General features: G+C 33.5%; 1 protein-coding gene across 1 annotated transcript in view; it reads left to right on the top strand.

Moving 5' to 3' along the window:
• The window catches only part of ca16b (carbonic anhydrase XVI b), a 222071-nt gene that overhangs the window by 116890 nt on the left and 80724 nt on the right, over positions 1–24457 (top strand). Inside the window, exons 5-8 of the mRNA XM_056460409.1 lie at positions 5182–5277; positions 9206–9272; positions 12303–12460; positions 15034–15229. Of these exons, the coding sequence (XP_056316384.1) occupies positions 5182–5277; positions 9206–9272; positions 12303–12460; positions 15034–15229 (517 nt within the window). The remainder of the gene's footprint in view (positions 1–5181; positions 5278–9205; positions 9273–12302; positions 12461–15033; positions 15230–24457) is intronic.

Below are 24457 nucleotides of genomic sequence, written 5' to 3'. Positions count from 1 at the left end.
TGCCTTGCTATTTTTAAAATAATAAGAGTAAGAATAAGAATAATCAATAAACAAACAAACAAATAAATAAATAAACAAAACCTGCCAACATTAGTCTCCATAATTCAGGGGAAACCCGGCGGGGAGGGGCCGATGTGTGTTTGTTGAATTATCACAGAAGAGAACCGGGTTACTATCTGTACTGTCGTGTTAGAAACCGTACTATAGACCGGGTTTTGGTCAGCCACTGCGATCGGATACTGTACCAAAGTTGGCAACCCATTAAATTAAATTAAATTAAATTTTTAAGAATAATAAATAAATTAAATTTGAGGAAAAAAAATGTTAAGCTCCATGGTAAGCCAGTTAACGGTGCTGAAAAGCCCTACTTTTTAAATAAAGTTGCTTTATTTTCAATTTTATTTTCAGCCTTACTTGTTTTCAACAACCTTCTGGTGCAAAAAAAGCATCTCTTTTTGCCTTGCCAATATTATTTAGATCTTGATTGTTCAACACCTTTTCCAGTTGGCCTTGAAAAGCCCTGCATGCACATTCCAGAACAAAAGCCACACTAGACCTAGTTACCTGCAGGAAAAGAAACACTGTATACGCTGCATTCATTTCTCTTTTCTGAGACATTGGTGTATGTCCGGAGAATTCACCCTGACTGCACCACTGCACCCAACTGCACCATCGTTACACAATCGCTCATTATAAACATGAACACGTGAAGTCCAGTGTACTCTGTTTGCTTGGCCTCTTTGTTTATGTCCCATTCTGATTCATTAACTAAACGTGTTTGTGCTGTCCATTAGCTTCGGTCACCATAAACTCTTGGAGGAAGCTAATTGGCTAATGAGGTTTAGTGATAAATGAGGAATATATTTCCCCCTGCGAAGACACAATAAATGGACGCCATTAAAGACTACAGGCCTGAAGGAGACTGATTGGTTTTCATTAAAGACTTTAACTTTCTTCTTTCTTCTCTTTATTAGCGGATTAATTCATTGTTCACCCCTTCCGACATTGTCTGCTCTTAATTACTTTGTTTAGGGGTTAGTTTTTGGGTTCTCTCCGGATGTCTTTTGCCTTCCCAAGGACGTACCGTTAGCTGTTACAGAAATAGCCCCTTTATTTTATTCCATTTCAGTGTTGGAAGGTCAGAGTAGAAACAAATACAGAGTTTTGGGCCAAAGCTCTTCTGGCGCTCCTCCATAATCTAGCAGTATTTCTTTTTCTGTCAATACAGTGTCTACACAACAACAGTTTAGAGGATGGAAAGGCGAAGGCATTTATATTCATCAGTCTAAGTTTGTTGGAAATTAGCTGGCACAGAGGTCAGGTGACCCGGGCCGACTCCACCTCTCTGGCAGCACTTTCTCATTAGGCCAATCGACTGCGCTCCATAAATCCCATTTTACACAGGAATACAATTGATGTGTATCCGTACGCCGCTGGAGAGCTGCTCAGCATTATCTAGCGATTTAAAACCCAAACACACTGAAGCCAGACACTGCAAGAGATGCATCCAATTATCTCTGTGCGACTTCTGTTGACCTCTGGCTTAAATCTAGCGCAGTGAATTAAACCACCACAGCAATCATGTTAATTTTATTTATTTTTGTGCCCTTTTTGACACTTTTATTAGTGTGGCTTGCCAAAGCAAGCATCAGCGTTAGTATTGAAGTGAACTCTTGACCTCTAAGTATTAAACTTTGGTATACACTTCTTCTGTCCCTTTAACCTCATGAAGCTTGATAAATGAAATAAGAGTCTGAATAATCAGGGTTTTTTTTATTAAACAAGGTGTTTTTTGTTTCATGTCTGCCACATGTACAGTATTAAAATACTAATCTAATAATATGGATCTTATACACACAATATATATTTGCTGTTTCTCAAAACCTTGATGTAGGGCTGCGCAATTAATCGAAAATTTGGTTTCGATTTTGATTTTGGCTTCTAACGATTATGAAAAAACATTATTCGAGATAAAAGATTATTGCATCATATACCGCCCCCTTTCCAGTTGTACACATTTGTTGCTCTGTTTCACCTGAAAATGACTAAAAGCATGTACTGTAATGTAACTTTTGCATCACATGATGTGCATTGTTCATTGATGTACATTCGAAGCATTCATATTTTTAAAAGCACGAATGAGATCGCATGCTATTGTGTGTGTGCGTGCTCAGCCTCAGAGACGAGCAGAGCACACACATCTAATGTCATCTTAATGTGAGCGCTTTAATGGTCAAATAAGTGTCAAAACGCGGTGTTCAGTGATTATTCATATTAACCCTCATTTGTGTAATGAACAAACGAGTTGAGAATCAAAAGACATGTGAAAGAGAAAGCATTAAACAGAACTGCTCTGCTCTTAAAGTGACAGCGCGCTATATTCCTGCTGCTGACTGTTTTTATCATTATTAATCAAACAACAAAAGGAGAAAATCACTCACTGCTCTTGACTGAAGGACTTTTGTAGCTATAATGAAAGGTTTTTTCTTACAGTGAAGATGCTTAAAGCACAGTTTGTTTATTTATATTTATTCTATTGTATTAATTTCCCGTTCCTTATTTACAGGGAGGAAAATAACTGTATATATCAGAATTATTAGCCCTCCTGAATTATTAGCGACCCTTCTCCCCCAATTTCTGTTTAATGAAAAGATTATTTTTCAAACCATTTCTAAACATAAAAGATTTAATAACTCATTTCTAATAACTGATTACTTTTGTCTTTGCTATGATGACAGCACATAATATTTTACTCGATATTTTTCAAGACAATTCTATACAGCCTAAAGTGACATTTAAAGGCTTAACTAGGTCAGTTAGGATAACTAGGCAGGTTAGGGTAAAAATCAAAATCAAAGGGGGGCTTATAATTCTGACTTCAACTGTAGAGTAAATCAATATTTAAAGGAACACTCCACTATTTATCGAAAACAAGCTAATTTTATGACTCTGGAGTTAAACATAATAATTTGTGAATTCATTCAGCTGGCCTCCAGGTACGGCGGCACAATATATCATTTGAGCATCGATATCTCAATGTGTGCATCTGCAACAGTGACATCGCAAGACATGTAATGTTGAGTTAGGATTATAGATGATCAGAAACCACAGGTCAAAATACAGGAGATTTGTGGAGACACTGCAGAAATGAACCATAATAGAGTAAAATTTTGTCATCTGCATGTGGCTAAGTGAGCATTTGAAGAGAGTTTAAAGCATTTTAGTAGCGCATAAAGAAGTTTCATAAAAATTAGTTTTATTCAATTATTTATATAATGAAGACTATATAGTGCTATTTTACATTTGATTTTTCAATTTCTGTACCCGAACACTGCTGCTCTCTCCAGAAAACTGTAAAGCACGGTTGGTTTCACTTTAATATTTGCTCTATTGTGTTTATTTAGGACTTGTAGTTTATGTTTATTACATAACAATATATTTATAATTCACTCCCCTATTGCAAATAGAGCTATTTAAGTCATCTAATGAAATAATATTCCAATATACAGTTGAAGTCAGACTTATTAGGCCCCTGAATTATTAGCCCCTCTGTTTATTTTTTCCCCAATTTCTGTTTAATGGAGAGAAGATTTTTTCAACACATTTCTAATCATAATAGTTTTAATAACTCATTTCTAATAACTGATTTATTTTATCTTTACCACGATGACAGTAAATAATATTTTACTAGATATTTTTCAAGACACTTCTATACAGCCTAAAGTGACATATAAAGGCTTAACTAGGTTAATTAGGTTAACTAGGCAAGTTAGGGTAGTTAGGCAAGTTATTGTATAATTATGGCTTGTTCTGTAGACTATCGAGAAAATATATAGTTTAAAGGGGCTAATAATTTTGACCTTAAAATGTTTTTTAAAAAAATTAAAACTGCTTTTATTCTAGCCAAAATAAAACAAATAAGAATTTCTCCAGAACAAAAAATATTATCAGACATACTGTGAAAATTTCCTTGTTCTGTTAAACATCATTAATGTAAAATTTTTCCAATATTGTGCAGCCCTAATATACTTTTTTATTTTATTTTATTTTACATTTTTTTTTACAAAATTTTGCACAGAAATTGCAAAAAAGTTTGCAGGTTCTGCCTGGACCTTGTTAGCACATAACAAAATGATAAAACCTTTTAAATGAATAATAAAATTTCCTTTTAATACCTTTTAAATGAATAATAAAACTGAATCCTCTTTTTTCGGTTGTTTGGGACACATTTTGTGAATGCAGATTTTAAGTATGATGGGACACCAAGCTTGAGCTTTTTTATCTCTTTTAAAAATGCATTTTCCAATCCTAAATGTACAGTTATATGGCTAGTTTTATTTATTTATTATATTTATTTATTCATTTTATGCATTCAGCGCTGTTTTCTCCTCTCTCATCCACAACCTATATCAAAACGGACTGCATGCTTCCTCATTTGAGACGACTGATCCAGCAAAACGAGAGCGTGCTGTTTCTCTCAGATGCACCATTAAATGACCAGGGAAATCTGCGAATGTCTACAGTAGGAAATGCAGAGAGAACAACATTGGCCGGCAAATAATGTCGGCGCGTGAGAGCCTGCCAGAGAATAAGCTCAATTGGAACGTGATTGTCATAGAGAGGCTTAATCTTATTCCCTGCATTTCAACGATCTCTTTCACGATTGCTCAGCTGCCGCGAGCTTTGACATGCCATTCATCCCGCTTTCCTCTCTTTCTCTCTCTCTCTCTCTCTCTCTCTCTCTCTCTCTCTCTCTCTGCCATCGTCCCTGTTTTTCTGTAATAGTAGATTTAGCATTTATTTGACACATGGCACTTTGTGCGTTTGTTCCAAGACAATGTTTAAGGCAACAAAGACATGTTGTTTATTGCGGCGCGCCGAGGGGATTTGCTTCTGAGGTTCGCTTTCTTCCCAAATCCGTCCTCAGAGAGAAAGCGTATAATCCTTAGTTGTCTCGCATGTCAAAATGTGGAGTGATGAGAGAAGTAGAATATGACAGATATGCCATTATTGTGCGCGCGCCAAGATGATGAGAGGAATATCAATTGGTGAGGATTTTTGACAGAGTACTGTACCACAATACACTCATGTTTACCAAACAGGAGAGTCAAAAAGCAGAACATTAGCATGAGCTGTTTCGTTAGAGTAAAAAAAACTGTTTCCATCTCTTTGCCCCCTTAGATGCAGATTTATTTCTACAATTCGGATGACTTTGACAGTCTGAGCACCGCCATAAAGGAGAGACGAATCATCGCTGCCATGGCTGTCTTCTTTCAGGTGAAGATCTTCTTTGATTTTTCCTTTTTTTGTTTGCTAGCCTGTGAAATTGTGCTTTAGAGCTCATGCTTCCTTCTTAAAGAAACAGAGGAAGAGGCTAGGAAACATCAGATAAACGTGGTTTGGGTCTGTTTAGCCTCAGGGCCTATTTTCACCATTCGCAACAGGTAGAGAAAAGCGCCGACATCTTCTGCTACCCTCTAGCCATCTCTCTGTCTCTCAAGAACCGTCTGGCTTCATAATAGAATAAACTCAGTTTCAAAGAGAATAACGAAAGCCTTTGGGGAATGAAGATGTAAATGTAAAGACTCAAACTGCTTCAGAACTGTAGCTGGAGTGACTTTTATATGTTAATTCATTACCGTTTACACCATCCAATCAAGTAACCAAGAGGGCAAGATTTGGCTGGTTGACATGCTGTCTGTAGTTATCATTTTTGTTTTTAGAAATGAGTCACGTTTAGAGTTTTATTGAATTTTTATAGCTTGTATTTAGGTAGAGATGGCACAGTGGTTGTGACAGGAATGGCATCCGCCTGTAAACACATGCAACATATGCCAGGGTAATTGGTGGTTCATACCGCTGTGTTGACCCCAAGTAAAAGAAGGGAATAACCCTAAGGAAAGCCAGTGAGTGTATTTAAGGGTATTAGCTATTTTTGATAATAGTCAAAATATATTATATTATTATATAATAATATATAAAATTAATAATAATATTCATTCACTCATTCATTTTCTGTTCGGCTTAGTCCCTTTATTAATCATCCATACACAATCATTCACACACACTCATACACTAGTTTATTCAATTCACCTATAGCGCATGTCTTTGGACTGTGGGGGAAACCGAAGCACCCGGAGGAAACCTAGGCCAACACGGGGAGAACATGCAAACTCCACACAGAAATGCCAACTGACCCAGCAGGAACTTTCTTGCTGTGAGGCGACAGTGGTAACCACTGAGCCACGGTGTCGCCATTATTATTTAATAATATATAAAAATAATACATTATAATAAAAAAATATATTAATATATATTTTAATTATAATATATTTATTTACATTACTTTATTATATTATATTATATTATATTAAATATATTAAATATTAAATTAAATTAATGGTTTTTGTGATTTTTGTTTTAATTCCCTCTGGTGAGTTGATCTGTCTCAAATAGCACATTTTACACACGTATTTGAATTTAAAATTTATGGTTATTGATTGTTTTAAATATTTTTCGTCACCAAGGCTGCATTTATTTGAATACAAATACAGTAAAAAATAAATAAAATAAAGTACCACAGTTCAAAAATAATTATTTGCTATTTTGTGTATTTTAAAATGCAGTTTAAATGTAAAATGCAAGAGCAAAGCTCATTTTCTGGCATTGCTACTCCAGTCTTCAGTGTCACATGATCCTCCATAAATCATACCAATTTGCTGATTTGATGCTTAAGATTTTTCTACTTCTTCTTCTTCTTTATTATCACACTTAAACACCTAAAGCTTAATATATTTCTGTACGCTACTGAAGGTGAAAGGATTGAAACTTTCTTAATAAAAAAAAAAAATAAATCCTCCATAACATTATAATGTAAATGTATTCACTGTCACTTTTGATCAGTTTAAAGAGGCAGTTCACCCACAACTGAAAATTCTGTCATCATTTACTCACCCATTTTGAAGAAAGTAACCATTGCCTTTCATATATACATATATATATATATATATATATATATATATATATATATATATATATATATATATATATATAGTTCTTCTTTTGTATTAAACATAAAAACAAAAGTCTGAAAGGTTTGAAACCACTTGAGGGTAAATAGAGGGTAAAATGTGTATTTCTGGTACTTTTTGGTATATTAACTATCCCTTTAATGCAAATAAAACAATTTCCTTAAAACACAAGCTCACTGAGCCTAAATTTAAAAATTGTAAAAGAGTACATACACTCACCGGCCACTTTATTAGGTACACCTTACTAGTACTGGGTTGGACCACCTTTTGCCTTCAGAACTGCCTTAATCCTTCGTAGCATAGATTCAACAAGTTACTGGAAATATTCCTCAGAGATTTTGGTCCATATTGACATGATAGCGTCAATTTTACCCTTTCTGCAGATTTGTTGGCTGCACATCCATGATACCAATCTCCTGTTCCACCACATCCCAAAGGTGCTCTATTGGATTGAGTTCTGGTGACTTGGAGGCCATTTGAGTACAGTAAACTTATTGTCATGTTCACGAAACCAGTCTGAGATGATTTGCACTTTATGACATGGTGCGTTATCCTGCTGCAAGTAGCCATCAGAAAATGGGTACACTGTGGTCATAAAGTGATGTACATGGTCAGCAACAATACTCAGGTAAACTGTGGCGTTGACACAATGCTCAATTGGTATTAATGGGCCCAAAGTTTGCCAAGAAAATATTCCCATTGCACCACCACAAGCACCCTGAACTGTTGATAGAAAGCAGGATGGATTCATGCTTTCATGGTGTTGATGCCAAATTTTGTCCCTACCATCCAAATGTCACAGCAGAAATCGAGAATCATCAGACCAGGCAAAGTTTTTCCAATCAGCGATTGTCCAATTTTGTGCAAATTTAAGCCTCAAGGCATTTGTGCCCACAGAACTTCTGCTCTCTGGATGTTTTCTCTGTAAACCCTATAGATGGTTGTGCATGAAAATCCCAGTAGATCAGCAGTTTCTGAAATACTCAGACCAGCCTGTCTGGCACTAACAATCATGCAACGTTCAAAGTCACTTTAATCACCTTTCTTCCCCATTCTGATGCTCGGTTTGAACTGCAGCAGATCGTCTTGACCATGTCTACATGCCCAAATGCATTGAGTTTCGGCCATGTTATTGGCAGATTAGAAATTTGCATTAACAAGCAGTTGTACCGACTGTAATAAGGTGGCTGGTATGTGTTTCAACAAACATACAAACTTAACATCTTTGCTTTTGCAGTACATTCAAATGCCTTGTTCCCTAGTCCACAATTGCAACTGCATTCTTTATTTTCTCCATCTGTAAGTTGCACTGTAAGTTTTAATACGAGTTCTTAAGATCACACCATGCACATCCTCAATTGTGCTCCTGTTAGTCTCCTACATTTGTTTATTTTTACTTTCCCCTTCATTCTCATCTGTGACCAATGCTCTTTTCAAGGCTGAAAATGCCACGATTTCCATGCTTTTCTTAATGAGTCGAGCAGAAAAGGAAGATTTGTGGTTCACAGCCTTAGCATTCAAGGATGCCACATGAATATATGGAGGAAAAACAGGCTTAACAGGTCAGCCTGATGATCCGTGAAAATGAAATAAGCTTTTTTTGCCGCATTCATTCACAACATGCTTCGCACACTCACACATAACACATTTTCGCACGCTTAACTAATACGACAGGCCTATTCTTCACGCCAGAAACTGGAGCGCAGGTGTGTCCTATGTTTATCCATTGTCAAGCGCTGAAAGAATAGCCCACGTCGGTAGACTTAAACTCTTCCGCCTGCGTGTGACAGCGTTATGGCTTACTGCTATTAGTGCTGAGACGAATGGTGTCATGCGGACTGCGACTTGTCCGTTCCTGGGGGTTTTATATAGTTAATCGATGTGGATCTGCTGTATTGGTGGCTCCCTTGGGCTCTTTTATTGCCACCTAGTTCAAGCAAATGAATCCTCAGAGAGCATGTGTGAGTATATTTCATCTCTGACCTGAATGAGCTTCTCCATCAGCCTGAATAAAAGGTGCTTATGTCAGCGTGCTCCAGTTTTTAATGTTGCATAAGCGGAGAACATGGGGAACCTGTGTTCGATAATGGTTGGATTTAAATGGGCTTTTTGTGTTTTATAGATGGAGAAAAAGAATAACTGTTTTCTGTTGTGTTTGTTTGGGTTTTTTCTAGGTGGCGAAGAAAGACAATATCGCAGCTGAGCCCATCATCGCTGGTCTCAAACGGGTTGTCCATCACGGTAAATATAACCGCACTGTAAAAAATATCTGTTAATTAGCAGTTTCTGTATTTTGTGATTCACAAATGTTTTGAGTTTATTTACGGTTGTGAATTGCATTATGGGATGTTGATCTCTGCTCTGTTGATTTTTGATGTTGAAAATTTAACTGTACAGTTTAACAGGGTGACTTTTATAGACATTTTAGTTGTTTGAAATAATATAATCAGGGCTTGACATTAACGTTTTTGATCACCAGCCACGGTGGCTAGTAGTTTTTCAGCATTACTAGCCACTCTGCATTTTCACTAGCCACAATTTTATTGTTGGGAAAATATATTTTATAGGCATAAATATGACTTTGACATGCTAAAATTACTTGATTTACATTTAGTGTTATGTTCACATGCCTCCTCATTCATTTCACTTATTGTGTGTCTTGTATAAGCTTGCTCAATGTGCATGAGCAAATGAGTTTCATAGTGTCGTATTACAATTCGTTTTTATTTCACATCACTTTTCAGAGCTCAAAATGAAGGATTTACCAAATTTATTTCTGACAACACTAAGCATAAATAAATAATTATTTCTTAGCCAAAAATTTTAAATGTGTCAAAACAAGCAACATATAGCTGTACACTATACTTTTTATTTAAAAAAACATTTCTTTAAAAAAATTATAATTAAATAAAAAAACTATTGACATTTAAAAAATAATTATTGTCATGTATCTAGAATTATGCACAGTAATCTGTCCTGGCTAAAGGTCCCAGATCAGCAGTTAACTATGCATAAATGGGGAGTTAATCTCTCATTAAAGCAATGTTATTGTAAAAAATGATAATTAAACCGTATTAAGGCAAAAGAAAGTAGGTGAAAAACCGTGTGTGATAATAAAAGGATCACAGGCACACGGATAACGTTAGGCCAGTTAATAATCTGTTCAAAGAATTCTTGGTTAAAGCGAAAGCAACTGGTGCTGCTTACAAAAAGATAAATCTGGAGCTTTATAAAGCAGCAAGACTCTGAGTGCACAAGCCTAACTTTTTGTCTAGTCTATTTGAAAGAGAACCGATCACATCAGTTGCATTTCTAGGCACAGTTGCTTTTAAAAAGTCGCGCGCATCACATCAGCTGTTAGCATGAGTGATCATCCGTCGTGTTGCTTCTCAATTTTAAGATTGCATTCACTCGCATATTGGGCCATCCTTATTGTTAAACCCTGCTTTTAAGAAAACTACAATTTAAAAATTATTTTCATCCAGCCAAAGTGGCTAGAGAGAGTGTCTGTCTTACCCGCCATAGCTGAAGTCTACACGCATTTGGCGGATTGGCGGGTGTTAATGTCAAATCCTGAATATAATGTATAAGAAATAATATTATATAGAAATAAATATGTAAAATTACAGAAAAAGTACTGGCAGTTTATTACAAGGTTTTTGTGCCGTAGTATACAACACCAACTCAGACAATATATAATTTAAACTATTAAAAATGTTAATAAAAGTCACATTTTTGAACTTATCAAGGTTAAAAGTTGTTGGAAGAAAGATCAAGATCCCTGTCACAATCACCAGCGATCTATTCCAAACAGAGCGCTGGAAAACACATCACCATATGTCATGCACCACACACACACACACAAACACACACACACACCTGTTCCAGTTCTCTTTTGATTACACACACAAAGCTGAGAGCTGCTCAAGAACTGATTACACAGACTATATATATATATATATATATATATATATATATATATATATATATATATATATATATATATATATATATATATATATGAGAAAGATATAAGATATATATATATATATATATATATATTGTATAATATATTTTAGTCTCTCTGTGTATTATCCTTGCGTGCCTCGACCATATGCCTGATTCCTGACTACTTTTTTCAAGTAAAAAAAAAATCATAACATGGAAAAGTAAAAGTTTCTTTGTATTTTAAATCAAATTCATTCATTTATCTATTTATCATTTTAAATAATACAAACTATTACTGTCTTTTTAACTTTTATTTTCAATTTATATACTGCAATACATGAAAATGTGCTCACCCTAAGGCTATTCAGTTAGATGGCTTTTTTCTCTAGTAGAAGATTACAATTTTTTGTTGAAACTGTGGTCTTTGTGATTCATTAAAAGTAAGTCAGTGTCTGCCAGCACTTTGAATGTAAAAAACATATACAGGCAAAATAAAATGAATTCCCATGGCTTCTGATGATACATTCATGTCTATTGAAGTGAAAGGATGCAAGAAACCTACATTTAGTAATTATTATTAGTATTATTAGTATTAGTAGTAGTATTAGTTGTATTATTAGTAGTTGTAGTATTAGTATTAATAGTATTTGTAGTAGTAATATTAGTAGTTGTAGTATTAGTATTAATAGTAGTAGCAGTATTATTATTATTATTATTATTAGTAGAAGTAATAGTATTATTATTATTATTATTATTATTATTATAAGTAGTAGTAGTAGTAGAAGTAATAGTATTATTATTATTATTATTAGTAGTAGTAGTAGTCGTAGTAGTAGTAGTAGTAGAAGTAATAGTATTAATATTATTATTATTATTAGTAGTAGTAGTAGTAGTAGTAGTGGTAGCATCAGTATAAGTGGTAGTAGTAGTAATAGTAGCATTAGTAATAGTAGTATTAGTAGTAGTAGTAATAGCAGTAGTAGTAGTAGTAGTAGCAGTAATAGTAGTAGCAGCATTAGTATTAGTAGTAGTAATATTGATAGTAGTAGTAATAGTTGTAGTAGTAGCAGCATTAGTATTCGTAGTATTAGTTGTAATAATAGTAGAAGTAGTAGTAGTAGTGTGAACCAAACCAAATGCATTTTAGGAAAATAACCAACTTTTCTGAGGTCCTGGGCTTATCCTTAGCTTTATCACTGCTCAATATTTTGTTGTAGCTTTTACTTGTGTGCGTGTACCACTTTTTTCTTCCTCTGTAAATCACTCATACTTAATGCAGTCTCTTTCACTATTTGAAGGTTTCTTCTGTCTTTCTTTTAACAGAAAAGGAAACAAACCTGGGTTCGTTCATACTGAGGGATCTCTTGCCATCATCTTTGGGCAGTTATTACCGCTACACTGGCTCGCTCACAACACCTCCGTGCAGTAAAGTGGTGGAGTGGATCATCTTCAGTCGACCTGTTTACCTGTCCTATCACCAGGTCTGCAAAACACACCAAATCATGCATCGTGCACACACATCACATTCATATGATCATGTTTCACTTCCAGCTGTGCGCAGTGTGCTTGAAATTGGGCACGTGTTCATTCCCTTGTATCATATTCGTAGCATCTGCAAACACACAGTATTACGCTGGAAATGTGACTCATCTGCTGTGTGCTCAAATGTGTCTGGGAATGTAACAGTGCGGAAAGATTTACTAAGGACATTTATGCAGTCATTTATTTTAGACGTATGTGTTGTGGATATAAAATGACTGTAATAGTGCTTCTTCAGAAATGGATTTATTCTATGAAGGTACAAAATGTCTTTTACCAAGTCAGATGTAGCTGGTCTGTGTGTTTATTTGCATTCATTTAGTAATGCAAATAACATAGTACTTATAATAATAGAAGTACCATAATAGTAATATATTAGTATTCTCACTTTATTATTCTTAATCTTATTTATTTATTTATTTATTTATTTATTTATTTATTTATTTATTTATTTATTTATTTATTTATTTAATATTCTTACAAAGATTCACTATCAAAATTGTTCCTATTTACATATTTATAATAATAATTATCGTTATTATTATTATTATTATTAATATAATAATTATTATTAATAATATTATTGTTATTCGTATTATTATAACATTAATTTTGTAATTTTTTGACTATATTATTATTGTTGTTGTTTTTTGGCATACTATCAGTACCAATATCAATAATATTACTATTATTGTTGTTGTTGTTGTTAAAGGTCATAACAATACCAATATCATTTATAGTTGTTTATATTATTTATTATTTAATTTATTTGATACTCTTACCAAAATTCACAATCAAATTTGTTCCTTTTTCCATATTTATAATAATAATTACAATAACATAAATTTTGTAATTTTGTTGACTATATTATGATTGGTGTTGTTTTTTGGCATACTATTAGTACCAATATAAATATTATTATTAGTAGTAGTAGTAGTAGTGGTAGTAGTAGTAGTAGTGGTAATAGTATTATTATTGTTGTTGTAGTTGCTGTTGTTGTTAAAGGTGATATTAACAATACAGATATTATTTCTTGTGATTATATATTTATTCATTTATTTATTTAATGTTCTTACAAAAATGTACTATCAAATTTGTATACCTATTTACATAATAATAATAATAATAACAACAACAACAATAATAATAATAATAATAACAATAATAATAATAATAATAACATTTTGTAATTTTGTTGACTATATTATTATTCATGTTTTTTGCCATAATATCAGTACCAATATCATCATCATCATTATTATTATTATTATAATTATTATTATTATTATTATTAATAATAGTAGTAGTAAGGCAAGGCAATTAATAAATAATAATAATAATAATAATAATAACATCAGTTAATTTAGTCAGTAAATTTTTAATTTTTAATCAGTAATTTTGTTGACTATATTATTATTGGTGTTGTTTTTTGGCATACAGTTCTATCAGTACCAATATTAATATTATTACTGTTGTTGTTGTTGTTGTTGTTGTTGTTGTTGTTGTTGTTGTTGTTGTTAAAGGTGATAACAATACCAATAGGTAACACTTTAGTTAGTTATTCCATGTTGAGTTATCATGAGCTATCATGAACTAATGTTATTTAACTTGTATAACATTAACTAATGTTATCAAAGATGAATAAATACTGTAATAAATGTAGTACTAATAGTTTGTTCATGTTAATAAATACATTAACTAACATTAACTATTGGACCATTATTTTAAAGTGTTACCTACCAATATTATTTATTTATTTAATTTTTTATCACAATCAAATGTGTACCTGTTTCCATAATGATATTAATTTTAATAATATTAACATCAATTTTGAAATTGTGTTGATTATATTATCATTGATGTTTTTTGTCAATATTATTTTAATTATTTGCACATTTTCTTATTAGAATAAATTTTATTTTATTTTTATTTTATTTTATTTTATTTTATTTTATTTTATTTTATTTTATTTTATTTTATTTTATTTTATTTTATTTTATTTTATTTTATTTTATTTTATTTTATTTTATTTTATTTTATTTTATTTTATTTTATTTTATTTTATTTTATTTTATTTTATTTTATTTTATTTTATTTTATTTTATTTTATTTAGGGCCTAGCGACCCTCTAGTGACCCCTAACCGAAGCACTAAAAAAATTATCTGTATAATTAAAGCACAAAAAAAAGTGTGCATTTTTATATTCACGAATGACTTTACTCTCTCTGAATAAATCAACCTCACTCCTAAATCTCACTCTGGATGTGTACACAGCTAGCACGGATTAACTAATCCTTTTCAATCTTTCAGTTTTTACCGCCTGCTTTATTCATCATCACACAAACTAAAGCCATTAATTCCCATCATGCACTTCTCTATCACCCTTTTTTTCACCTCCTGTCCAAAAGTAATGTGGCATCATACAAGTGCTTCTCCTGTATGAAATAATGAAACGAAATGGAAAATCATGATCAAACCAGTGGATAATAACATGACTCTTTCTCTGTCTCTCTAGCTGGAGGCGTTTTACTCCATCTTCACCACAGAGCAGCAGGATCATGTGAAGTCTGTGGATTACCTGAGGAATAACCATCGGCCCATTCAAGATCTCGACAGCCGGCGAATCTTCAAATCGGCTCTAATGGACGCCTGGATGCCCGAGCTCATGACAGACAGCATGGCCAGTGCCGCAGACACAGAAACATCTCGAGGTATGAGTCTGACTGATTGAGGAGAAAGGCAGATTTGATTTCTATTCATATGATAATTATACCAATACAAAAGCGATGCATGATTAAATAGATAGGTTGCCTCAAAATGAAAAAAAGAAATGCTGTTGATTTGCTCACCCTTCAGACCATCCATGTAGGTGACTTTTTTCTTTTGTTCCCAACCTTTTTATCAAAGCTTGACAAATTTACCATTGCCTGGGGGGTGGGGGGGGGGGTGGTAGGGGTGAGTGTACATAGATTGCTTGGCGACCATCAACCATCAAAGACACGATATGTGAACGACCCCTAAATAGCCGCCATCATCATTGATTTCTTAACAAATGAATTGCGGATCCATTCTTTGGCAGTCCCTTTCTGGGGGCCCCGGCGCAAGGCACGACGCAATAGTTGTTTGCTAGTTTCAGCTTGGCGCAAGAGTCGTTTTGATGTTTTGCGCCTCGATGTTTAAAAAGCAAAAGCATTTGCGCCCATACTGTATGTGCGCCCATAGGCGTTCTGATCTAAAAAAAGGAGGCGTGTTGAGGCGCATTGCTGTTTTGAGAAACTATAATAGACTGTTCAATAGACCAGAACAAAGCCGGTCTAAAGTCCAGCGCAGAGCATGTTAGTTGTGCACCTCGCTTACACATTGCTTAATACAGACTGGATGTACAGCAATACGCAAATATCTTTACTTATGAAAAATAATTTAAATATTAAGGATATATATAGGATATAATAAGGATATATATAGGATTAAAATATTACAAAACATATTATTTTCTAGCCTACATAAATCAGAATCAGAATCAGAATCAGAAAGAGCTTTATTGCCAGGTATGTTCACACATACTAGGAATTTGTTTTCGTGACAGAGCTTCTACAGTGCAACAGGATTACAGAGACAGGACAAAAAACAGATAATAAATATATTTTAAAAAAATAGAAGTAAGTAGTGAGTGCAAATATACAGATTGATAAGTAGTGAGTGCAAATATACAGATCAAATAAAAAAACATACTTTCATGCCTTCATCTCGGGGGGCTTTTTCAGTTTATTCATAACAATTTGCTTTTGTATAATGTTATTATTATTAGCAGTATTATTTATTATATGCATATGTATATTTGTTTCATAAAAAACAAGCTTAGATTTGCCCACCTGTCAGGTTTTACTCATTGTACATCTTGGAAGGTTTGGGTGAACCATCCCAGTAAAGTAAATTTTTAAAATTGCAATAAAATTATTTAAAGGGAAAGTTCACCCAAAAAAGAACATTTCCTCATCATTTACTCACACGCAAAGGATTCTAGATGAACTTTAATGCATGTCTTTCTTCTGTTGAATACAAAACAAGATATTCTGAAGAATGTTGGGAAAAAGCAGCCATTGATCAAAATCATTCTGTGTAAATCTGCAGATTTTTTTTACAAAATTCTGCACAGAAATAGCAAAAAAAGTCTTCATATTATGTCTGCCTCTTGGTATGTGGCTTAAGTAAGTGCAAATATTCATCAGAAAATGAACTCCATATGTTTGTTTGTTATCTTGAGCATTGGCCCAAATATGATATGGTTGGTTTTGACCATATTTAGAAGGGTTATGAATATTAATGATGCTCCAGTTATTGTACTGTTATTAATGTCCAGCCAGATCTATTAATTTGGTTTTGTCTTGTTTTTTGACTCTCAGTGTGTGGTAACCACTGACTAAATATCTTCTTGAATTATCTACTGATGAAAAAAGTTACTGTACATCTTGGAAGGTTTGGGTAAACTGTCCCCCTAAAGTTCATTTTTAAAAACATTTAAAGGGATAGTTCACCCAAAAAATGAATATTTCCTTATCATTTACTCACACCCAAGGGCTTCTAACTGAACTTTAATTAATTTCTTTCTTATGTTGAATGCAAAACAAAATATTCTGAAGAATGTTTGAAAAAAGCAGCCATTGACATCCATAGTAGAATCAAAAAATACTCTGGAAGTCAATAGCTGCTGCTTTCCAACATTCTTTAGAATAACGTCTTTTGTGTTCAACAGAAGAAAAAACTCTGAAGAAAATTGGGTTTTTATGAGTAATGGACGACAGATTTTTGTTTAGGTGAACTATCTCTTTAAGAAGCCAAATGAAATGTTTTTCTTTCCTCTGAAAGTCTTTATGGATCTAACATTTGTGGTTATTTCTCTTATCCAAGAACAATAGTTCAGTTTTTCTCCTTCACAGACGTCTTGTTTGAGTTTCTTCTCATTCGTCTCATGTATTAAGTGCAAAGCTGGTTGTTTTTTGGGATATCCATAGCTCTCAAGACAGACTGAATAAATAGGATTTATTAATGCACTGACTGGAGCTTTGAGTTGAGCCCAGGAGCTGTGGTTCGCTGTACTGTGTGTGTTAATGATAGCGTTGTTTTCCTCTCCGGCTGAGGGAATTGATTGCTATTGGTTGTGATGAAGTCGGGAGTGATGCAACACAGCCGAAAGGCGGAATAATCAGCATTAATATTCCCTCTAAAAATAAACCCGTACAAATGAACACTGTGTGGCCAAATAGCAATTCTGCCATTTTCCAAGCAAGCGGTTGTGCAAACTCTTGCAATGATGCATCTTTTTATCATGGTGTGTTTTTTATTCCATGCTTTCTTCCTTTCACTGCTCTGGAATAGGATGCATTTGAACATTTGATCATGATTGTAAAGCTGCACAAATACATTTTTAAATAGCAATGTAATTTGTATTTATATAGTGCATTCATTGTGTATGGCCATATACCCAAAGCACTTCACAATCATGAGGGGGGTGTCTCCACACCACCACCATTGTGCAGCATCCACAGGACAACGGCGCCAATGCGCGCACCAAACACCAGATATAGGTGGAGTGGAGAGACAGTGATAGAGCCAATTCAGTGGATGGGGATGATTGAGAGGCCACGATTGGTAAGGGCCAATGGAGGGAATTTGGCCAGGACACCAGGATTACCTGGCTCTTTTACGAGAAGTGCCATGGAATTTTTAATGACCACAGAGAGTCAGGACCTCGGTTTAACATCATCTGAAAGGTGCTCACTGGCAGTATAGTTTCCCCTTCACTATACTGGGGCATTAGGACTCAGACCATAGGTTGAGCACCCCCTGCTGGTCTCACTAACACCAATTCCAACAGCAACCTAGTTTTCCCATGTGGTCTCCCATCCAGTTACTGACCAGGCTCAGTCCTGCTTACCTTCAATTAGTAACCGGTCTTGGGCTGCAGGGTGATATGGCTAGTTTGATGTGATACTATATTAAGAATGAATTAGACAATTTAGTATCTATATTTTAACATAAATTAAAATAAAGATTTATCAACCAACAATATTGCAAACTTTATTTATTTATTGCTTGTGTAATACTTATTATTGTAATTGGTTTTAAATAATTTATTAAATTAAATAAATCAAAATTAATATTTATTTAATAATTAAATATGATAATTACACTATAAAATAAGGTATTTAAATAAAGTAATGATTTATTGAAAAGTAATTTAAGTAATATATATATATATATATATATATATTTATTTTTTGTAAAAAGATCATAATAATAATAATAAAAATAAAAAAATAATAATAATAATAAAAAAATTAAAAATAGGTAAGCAAATTTTGTATTAAAACTCCCATTTCCATGTTTATAAAAGAAATGTTTGTTATAGGGTTGGATGATTATTCCTGAAAAGGGTAAATAGTAATTAAAATAATGAGTATTATGCAAGCAATTAATAATAAAGTTATGTTCACTCAAAAAAAATATTATTTCTTATTTAAAATGAGCTGAAACAACACAATTCTTGAGATTTCATTGGGACAACTTCATTTTGTATGTTCAATCCACATAAATTCGTTAAGTGTTAACTTAATCAATTTGTTTTGAGAGAACATGAATAAATTGTGTGGAACCCAGCATTGATATTATTATTATTATTATTATTATTATTATTATTATTATTATTATTATTATTATTATTATTATTATTATTATTATTTATTATTATTTATTTATTTGTTTTTTTTTATATTTTATTTTTTTATTTTTTTATATATCCTTGTCAGGATCAACCATTAACCCAAATACAAACATTTCTATAAGTATAGAAAATGTGAGTTTATACAAACCAATGAATAATTTGCATTCCTGTTATTATTATTATTATTATTATTATTATTATTATTATTATTATTATTATTATTATTATTATTATTATTATTATTATTATTATTATTATTATTATGCTCCGGTTTCCCCCACAGTCCAAAGACATGTGCTATAGGTGAATTGAATAAGCTAAACTGGTCATAGTGTATCGGTGTGAAAGTATGTGTATGGGAGTTTCCCAGTGTTGGGTTGTGGCTGGAAGGGCATCTGTGCATAAAACATATGCTGGATAAGTTGCGGGTTCATTTCGCTTTGGCAATCCCAGGTTAATAAAGGGACCAAGCTGAAAAGAAAATGAATGAATTAATGAATGAATTACTATTATTATTATTATTGTTATTATTATTTATATTATTATTATTATTATCCTTTTTTAATATTTTATTTTTTTTACTAAAACTATAGAAAAACTACAAAAATATTTCAATAAATATTCACTAAATCATTAACTAACTTATTTTGTACTATTAAAATATATAATTATTAAATAAATATTGTTTTTAAGCATAATGATATTTATTTGTATTAAATTATTACTGCTAATACATTATAATTGTAATATTGCAAGTAGTGCTATATAAACATGCATATATATAAACATCAAGCACACAGTCTCCCTCTAAACCCTCTTCTGACAGTTCAGCTTGTTGACTTACACAACCCAAAGAAGCGCCGTGAGATTTGAGTCAATTTGAATCATCAGCCTGCGTGTTATCTCTGCCGGACAGTAATGGCGGCAGTCATTAGCATGCTGATGATTGAACTGATGAAAATAATGGGCTCTCGCTGAGTCACCCGTGCTAACGGAGCTCTCGAGGCCGAACATCCACAGCAGATGCCCTTTTCGCTAATCACCCCCTCGTCCTCGCCTCACTCCTTGTGTCTTTCGATCTGCCTCTCGATCCACAGACGTGTTTATCGCAGGCTTGTTGACAGGTCGCTAATGCTGATACACACACATTAAGAGTAGAGGCTTTCCACATAATGACCTTATCAAGCGCCGCTTATGCGGTCCGCCCAGCTTGACATCAACGCGGCCCACCAAATCATTTGACGTCAATCGTGTAATTACGTCTCTCCATCTTTTCAACACTCCAGTCTGCATGATTAACAACTTTTCTCAACTTTAAAAAGGTGTGAATTTCTTGGAAAAAATGCATGAAATGGTACTTTTGAGCTGCTGTGGTCAGATCAGAACTGCAACTTTGGCTATTGTTTTTTTTTTTTTTTGCTATCACTTTAGCTTGTCACAATTCATGCTATTAACTGCTGCCTTATTGACCTTATTTGGCAGTGTGCTTGGTTTTAGAATGCCCAATTAAGTTGCCTATGAGTGAAATGACTTGGAATAATAAACGGCAGAAAATGGTCAGTCTACGTGCTCTACGATCAAGTGTGTTCATGACTATACATAAAAAGTGTAATAACGAAAAATCTGCATTTACACTGCTGTCTGATTGTATGTGTTTTCAACTGCTTCTGGAAGTGCTTGAATGTGGACAAGCTCAAAACCACATTCACACCTATGTTTACTGTCTAAACTGGCTTAGATCAACAGTATTATTAGTGTTTAATTAGGTTATAATTGGCTTATTGCATTATTTTCATGATATCTTATTTAAAAATAATATGTTAATTCATTATTACTAGGTTACTACTGTACTCTCACTGGCCACTTTATTAGGTACACCTTACTAGTACTGGGTTGGACCATCCTTTGCCTTCAGAACGGCCCTAATTCTTCGTATAATGGATTCAATAATGTACTGGAAATATTTCTAAGAGATTTTGATCCATATTGACATGATTACGTTTAATTACGTCTTTCTATCTTTTCAACACTCCTGCAGGTATGATTAACAACTTTTTCGCTTTTCTCAACTTTAAAAAGGTATGAATTTCTGAAAAAATGCATGAAGTGGTACTTTTTAGCTGCTCTTGTCAGATCAGACCTGCAAATTTGGTATTGTTTAGTCTTTTTTGATATTACTTTAGTTTGTCACAATTTACACTATTACTTATTACTTACTTAACTTACACTGCCTTATTGACCTTATTATCACTGTGCTTGTGTCTGCGATTGTTTTAGAACTTCCAACTCAGTTTCCTATGGGAGAAATGACTAAGAATAATAAATGGCAGAAAACAGTCAAACTATGAAGTGTGTTTATGAATTTACATAAAAAGTAGAATAAAATAATAATAAATTAACAGTTCGCAACATCTAACAACATAACAAGCTGTTTTTAATGACTGAAAATTAATGACAGTGAAGAAGAGCGTAAGTCTTGAGCCAAAAAGATTCCAATGGCTGCGCCTGCTCATATGGGAAGAAAAAGGTCAATAGAGATACAGAGTGTGTTTAGGCCATGCCCCCATTGGGAGGGAAAACAATCCAACTTGCTCCATTGACTTTCTATTGCGGGATGAGGATGCCTCAACACTTCTGATTAATAAAAAAAAAACAATGTCTAAAAGTTACTATGTGACAAAACTTAAGACAAGTTAAAAAATCCAGAACCAAATTTCTTGAATCTGTCAAATCAAAGGACACAGAAGTAGAGAACTAAGGTTTTGCTCATTAGACGTAAACAGGACAAATGCTTAAGAGATGTGTGATAGGGTGTACAACAATCGAAATAAAAAAAAATCTACAAAGGAACTACATTTTTACAAGCTTCCGCAAAAAAGGAGACAGAAGCGGATACATAATGTTTCCATAATGTTTCCTGTCGCCGTTTAACCATACCCATCCCCCCACCCCCCCACCCCCCCCCACCCCCCTTCAATGTGCAAAAAAAGAAGAAAATCGCATGACGTTTTCGCACAAAAAATTCACCAAACAATTTTAATAACCCATCACAATAGACACTTTACAGTTACTACTATCATAAAATACACTTACTTGTAGGTTTAAAATTCTACGACCCATAAAATCTTGTATTATGTATCGTGTGCGGTAACAAATAAACATTGTCAATTTTGAATTCACATAATTCCCACTATTGGCTTATTACCTGCTTATTAATAAGTTGTTTACAATTTTATTCTACATCCCTAGTCATAACTAAACCCAACTACTACCATACCAACCATTAATAAGCAGTAGTTAGTAGTATAATTAGTAGTTTATTAAGCTAAAAGTCTTAAAGAATTGTACATTCAATTAAACTGTGAACAAACAGTGTATGTTTGGAACAACCTGAGGGTGAATAAATCATGACTGAATTTTAATTTTGGACGTTCTGTGATTGCCTCATAGCATATATTTTGTAAAAATGAGTTGCTATATCATACTGTACATATAACTCGATATAAAGTTCAGTCCTAATTCTGATTCGAAATAACAGTAACATCACACTGTAGTATTACGCTGTGTGAGGATAAATATCTAAAAAAAAACATGCTGGAAAGCCTTTCTTGCTGCGAAACTGACCTTGAGGTCATGTTTGTGGTGGCTGCCACATCAAAAGAGCACCAACAGTGAGGTCAGCGTAACAAGGAAGCTGGAAACAATAGGCATCGAAACATGGCGAGATGTGTTTTGAGGTACGTGATTGCGTTTTTATGGTCCTCAGATATAATTGCTTCCTTAAGAACGCAGTGATTTGATCTCAGTGCAACAAAGTATGGTGTTGGTGCGCTTTCTCACAAAATGTCCCATAATGATAATGCGTTTTTTTCTCTGTAGTCAGAGAATAGATGGATACATTCTCCTCTGACCTCTGGAATCAACAAGGCATAACTCTGGGAACAATGTTGCAATGCTCATATCAAATGCTTCAAATTATTACAAATCTGTAAAATATATGGAATTTAATAATATTACATTATGTTTGATGAACAGTTTTTGAAGCACTTAATTGTAATTAGCAAATGTAGTTCAATTCAAAGCATAATATCTAAGTACAGTAATTATATGAATGTAGCAATTTTCAACAATATTTCTTTAGCAGCAAATCAGATTGATTTCCTAAGGATCATGTGACAATGAGAAGTGAGTGACGATGTTAAAAATTCAACTTTAAATCATAGGAATCATTTATAATTTACAATTTGATTTGCAATCAAAATCAGTTATTTTTGAATGTAATAATATTTGTATTGCATTCTATGAGATTATAACAGAATTTCTGAGTCCCATTTACTGCAGTAATATTTCACCAGGATATCTGCATTTTAACTGACATCCAGCATCATGTGTTGAACACACATACATTGTTTATGTTTTTTCCATAGACCTTTATACTCTATACACTGTATATTCTGTCCTTTTCCCCTCTAACCCATCCCTTCACTTAAACTCAACCCTCACAGATAATATTCTGCAGTTTTTCCTTTTCAAAATGCTTTATTCCGTATGATTTATAAGCTGTTTTCCTCATGAGGACCAAACAATGTTTCTACAAGTTCAAAAATGACTAGTATTTCTACATTTATGACAATCCGTTTGTGTCCCCACATCTTTATGAATACCAGAGCCACACACACACACATATATACTCACTCAGACTTCCTGCTGTGTCCACAGTCGTACACTTGGCCTCAACCACACATGCGTGCTCAAACTGCAAGGCTGTTTGAGTGCCTGCAGGCAGATTGAGATGAACTCATGTATTATTTTCTACTTTGAAGCAGTTTCTAGTGAGAACGCTTTGGTGAGTCAGACAGCAATAAAAGATTTAGCTTCACCTGAGGGCTGCCATCGTGGACCTGCGCACAACACAGTTCTGCCACGTAATTCTGCCCATTTTTCTCTAGACACACATCCCTAATCAAATGAGAAGAATGAAACCTTCATACTCCTTGATTTGATGTTTTTAGGGATGGGCAATATGGACTCAAAACTATATCACCACATTTTCTGGTATTTATTGTGCTAACAATATGAATAATTCATATATATCCACTGAGAGACAAAACAATCCTATAACTTTGTGCTCAAAACTAATCTTATCCTTGGTACTTTCTATTTTTATAAGTTGTTTTCTGTAACTGAGTTTCATATTGCCTCATTATACTTAATACAT

This window comes from Danio aesculapii, chromosome 6 (genome assembly GCF_903798145.1).
Source record: "Danio aesculapii chromosome 6, fDanAes4.1, whole genome shotgun sequence".
Lineage (NCBI taxonomy): Eukaryota > Metazoa > Chordata > Actinopteri > Cypriniformes > Danionidae > Danio > Danio aesculapii.
This window is presented reverse-complemented; position numbering and strand designations above follow the sequence as displayed.